Below are 5,000 nucleotides of genomic sequence, written 5' to 3'. Positions count from 1 at the left end.
AGTGAAGAGAAAAAGAAAACAATTTAATGGTGAAATGCTGAATAATCTAGTTAATTCGGTAAGAAACCAAAAAGAGTTTTGGGATACAGTACGTAAAGTTTCATTTAAAAACAAACAGTCTAAAAGTAATATAGATATCGAAGTATGGTTTTGTCACTTTAAATCTTTACTAGATACAAAAGTAGAAAATTGTAGATTCATTGAAGATGTACAAGACGAAGAAAATGATGAATACATGAACCGTCATATAACGAAAGAAGAAATATTACTAGCCTTAAGAAAACTTAAAAATAAAAAAGCAGCTGGTCCTGATGGCATAATAAGTGAGTTATTAAAGAATGATAATAGTCTAGTAATGGAATTTTTCTTAAAATTGTTCAATAGGCTTTTTGAAAATGGAGAGTTTCCCTTAAATTGGACTGAATCAGTTATTTTGCCACTTTTCAAAAAAGGTAATATCCACGATCCCAATAATTATAGAGGAATTTGTCTCAGTGATGTAAGCAGTAAAGTATTTGGTTTGATTATCAATAACAGATTACAAGAGTGGATAGAGGAGAATAATATTACTGGTGAGCATCAAGCGGGCTTCAAAAGAGGATATTCTACCACAGATCACATGTTCACATTACTTGCACTCATACAGAAACAGTTTTCATTTAATCGTAAACTCTATGTAGCGTTTATCGACTTTGAAAAAGTGTTTGATTCCATCAATAGAAATCTTCTTTGGCCTATTTTGTTTAAAAATGGTATCAAAGGTAAACTGTATAAATGTATTAAAAGTATGTATGATAATGTTAAAGCAAGAGTTAGATGTGGAGCAAGACTAACGGACTATATTAACTGTACAGCAGGTGTAAGGCAAGGAGACCCATGTAGCCCAGTATTATTTTCGGTCTTTATAAATGAGCTAGCGTTAGAGGTTATTAACAATGGAAGGCATGGAGCAACATTCTTAAATGATCCATTTGAACTGTTCATTCTTCTTTTGGCTGATGATGTGGTTCTGTTTTCAGAAACTGTTGTTGGTTTACAAACTCAACTGAACAATTTACACAGGGCAGCTGTATCACTTAAATTAAATGTCAACATGTCCAAAAGTAATATAATTGTTTTTCGAAAGGGTGGGTATTTAGGTGCAAGGGAAAGATGGGTTTATAACGGTACCATTATGCCTGTGGTGAATGTTTACAAATATTTGGGAATTCTTTTTTCTACTCGTCTTAGTTTCGTTGTTGCTTGCAAAGATCTAGCCAGTAGGGCCAAAAATGCTTTATTACGTATTATGCAAAAGTTATATGTTCTTAATAATAATTCGTTTGAGTTATTTATCAAAATGTTCGATGCACAAGTGCAACCAATTGTGCAGTATGGTTCCCAATTATGGGGTTTGGATAAGGCTGTTGTACATTGTGAGTCCGTTCATTTATTTGCTGTTAAACGATTTTTGGGTGTAGATAGGCGGACACCAAATGATTTAGTATATGGTGAAACAAATCGATATCCAATATCTGTTAACTCTGCAGTTAGTTGTATTCGCTATTGGTTAAGAATATTACAAATGGAAGATTCAAGACTGCCATACAAAGCTTACCAAATGTTATACGAACTGGATAGTAGGGGTAAAATCAACTGGGCATCAAATGTGCGCCTCTGTCTGTTTAAACATGGTTTTGGACATGTGTGGCTGAATCAAGGTGTAGGCTGTGAAGTAGGTTTTATAAATGTTTTTCGACAACGTCTAATAGATAGCAGATGGCAGGAATGGAATCAGCACATCTCGACTAGTGAAAGGTTTGAGATATATAGAACATTTTGTGTCTCGCATGATGTGAAACCATATTTGCTTCTGAATCTTGATAAACATATAAAGTATATCACAACAAGGTTTAGACTGGGTGTTTCTGATTTGGCTGTACATAGGTATAGATACAAAAAAGTGAAAGAATCTGATTTGATTTGTCCTATGTGTAAACGTTCAAAAGAAGATGAAGTTCATTTTGTTCTTTGTTGTGAAGTACTGAAAGAAATCAGAGAAACTTTTATTCGACCCAGATACTATCGACAACCTTGTCTCTTCAAATTGGTCCTATTGTTGTCTTGTACTGACCATGATGTTGTGCGAAATTTGTCTCTGTTTTTCTACAAAGCATTTAGATACAGGGAAATTCTTACTTCTTAATGTTCCTGATATATCCATAGCTGCATTGTTTTGATCTGTATGTCTTAAATGATATGATTATTGTCTGTTCACTTTCCCCTTCATGAGGGGCCTAGGCCTAAAATGAATAAACCATCTGAATCTGAATCTGAATCTGTCTCTCTCTCTCTCTGTTTACCCCTCCCTCCCTCCCCGTCTCTCTCTCTCTCTCTCTCTCTCTGTTTACCCCTCCCTCCCTCCCCGTCTCTTTCTCTCTCTCTCTCTGTCTCTCTCTCTCTGTGTTTACCCCTCCCTCCCTCCCCGTCTCTCTCTCTCTCTCTGTCTACCTGTCTCTCTCTCCTTCCGCCCTGGCCCCATCTATCCTTTTCCCATCGCCCCCCGCCCCCTACCCCCAACCCCATCACACCACCAATCGCCCTCCTCCTCATCCACATCTCACCCCACCCCGTCCAACCCAACGCAAACCTGCGGTTACATTATTATTATTATTATTATTATTACTGTTGTTATTATTATTAAGCAAATTATCAACCAGTCTGATAATATAGGTGTTTTAACAGTCTGACGGCTGCCTCTATAACGAAGAAGAACTGACACGGGCCTCAGTACAAATGGAGAAAACAGACCCGGAAGAAAGCAGGTTAAAGCGGCAGAAGGTGACAACGAGGTGATGACACGTCCGCTAGCGGCGTCGTTGGTTTGGAAAGCGTTAATCGCGATTTTTTTTTTTTTTTTTTTTTTTTTTTTTACTAATTAATTTACCGGAGCCGGCAGTGACACGCTTTCACGGGCCGATTCTGTGTAATAATAATCGTGTTATTTTAAATTACAGTTGGTTCAATACCGTTCTGTGTTTGGGTGGAGTTTTCCGTTTCCGAGAGGCAACCGTGATAGTAGTGATTTATTATTATTATTATTATTATTATTATTATTATTATCATCATCATCATCATTATTATTATTATTATCATCATCATCATCATTATTATTATTGTTGTTATTTATCATTATTATTATTATTATTATTAATTTTTATCATCATTATTATCATCATCATCATCATCATCATCATCATTATTATTGTTTTTATCATTATTACTATTATTGTTGTTGTTGTTGTTATCATCATTGTCGTCGTCGTAGTCGTCATTGTTATTGTTGTTGTTGATGATCTTGGTATCGTTATCATTTAATTTCATTTCTCCTCAGTTCATTTGGTTCTGTTTGTATTCCTTTTTGTTTCGGTTCAGCTTTTTTGTGGGTTTTTTTGTTTGTTTGTTTGTTTGTTTTTGTGTTCTGGTGGTGTTGTTTTTTGTTGTTGTTGTTGTTGTTGTTTTTTGTTGTTGTTGTTGTTGTTGTTGTTGTTTTTGTTTTGTTTTGTTTTGTTTGTTTGTTTGTTTTGTTTTTTTAGTGTGTGTGTTTTTTTAAACCAATTTGATTTCATTAAATTCCTTTTCATTCCGTTTCGTTCCATCTCGTTTCAGATTTTCCAGTGTCACTTTCTTCTTCTTCTTCTTCTTCTTCTTCTTCTTCTTCTTCTTTTTTCCTTCTTTTTTTTTCTTCTCTTTTTGTAGTCGTATTTTGTTTCGTTTCCTTTCGTTCCGGTTCTTATTTCATTTTTATTTCATTTTGTTTCATTTCTATTCATTATTATTCCATTCGTTTTGTTTTGTTTTTGTTGTTGTTGTTGTTTGTTGTTTTGCTTGTTTTTGTTTTGTTTTTGTTTTTTGTTGTTGTTTTTATTACCTCGATGTCTTTCAGTTCCAGTTGTTTTTGTTGTTTTTTCAGTTCATTTTTTTCCGTTTCATTGCATTTTATTTCATTTTCCCTTCGTTTGAATTCAGTTAATACCCAGTTTAGTTTCATTTCTCTTCGTTTCATTACAGTAAACATAACCTTATTTAGAGAAGCGATGTATATAAATTCACATAGTGTTTGTTATTATTATTGTTGTTGTTGTTGTTATATTATTGTTATTATTAATATCATCATCATCATTATCATCATCAGCATCATCATTGTTACTATCATTATTATCATATGTAATTTCATTTAAAGCGATTTCATTTCATTTGAACTAATTCGTTTCATAACATCGTAACATTCTATTCCACTGAGTTTCATTTCAACATGATCGTTTCGTGTCGTTTCAGTGCCGCCACAAGCCTGTCTGCAGCCTGACAAATCCAACGATGCTTCCACTGGCCGCAAACAGAAGAAGCGGCGCAGACACAGGTTAGCTGCTAGTAAACTACCACAGGGTTTACTTTACGTTGTTATTTGGACCATAGCTGCTGACTACCGTAGGGTTCACGTTAAGTTAATATAAGGACCATAACTGCTAACTACTGTAGGGTTCACGTTAAGTTAATATAAGGACCATAACTGCTAACTACCGTGGGGTTCACGTTAAGTTAATATAAGGACCATAGCTGCTAACTACCGTAGGGTTCACGTTAAGTTAATACAAGGACCATAACTGCTAACTACCGTAGGGTTCACGTTAAGTTAATATAAGGACCATAGCTGCTAACTACCGTAGGGTTCACGTTAAGTTAATATAAGGACCATAACTGCTAACTACCGTAGGGTTCACGTTAAGTTAATATAAGGACCATAGCTGCTAACTACCATAGGGTTCATTTTAAGTTAAGGACCATAACTGCTAACTAGCATAGGGTTCAAGTTAAATTAAGGACCATAGCTGCTAACTACCATAGGGCTCATGTTAAGTTAAGGACCATAACTGCTAACTACCATAGGGTTCACATTAAGTTAAGGACCATAGCTGCTAACTACCATAGGGTTCACGTTAAGTTAAGGACCATAGCTGCTA

General features: G+C 35.1%; 1 protein-coding gene across 1 annotated transcript in view; it reads left to right on the top strand.

The window, feature by feature from the left end:
- LOC143296599 (visual system homeobox 2-like) overlaps positions 1 to 5,000 on the top strand; it is a 112,259-nt gene that overhangs the window by 95,179 nt on the left and 12,080 nt on the right. The window contains exon 2 of the mRNA XM_076608626.1: positions 4,318 to 4,399. Coding sequence (XP_076464741.1) covers positions 4,318 to 4,399 — 82 coding nt within the window. The remainder of the gene's footprint in view (positions 1 to 4,317; positions 4,400 to 5,000) is intronic.

The sequence above is a fragment of the Babylonia areolata genome, chromosome 21 (assembly GCF_041734735.1).
Source record: "Babylonia areolata isolate BAREFJ2019XMU chromosome 21, ASM4173473v1, whole genome shotgun sequence".
NCBI lineage: Eukaryota > Metazoa > Mollusca > Gastropoda > Neogastropoda > Buccinidae > Babylonia > Babylonia areolata.
Note: the sequence above shows the minus strand (reverse complement) of the source record. Positions and strands in the feature narration are given on the sequence as shown.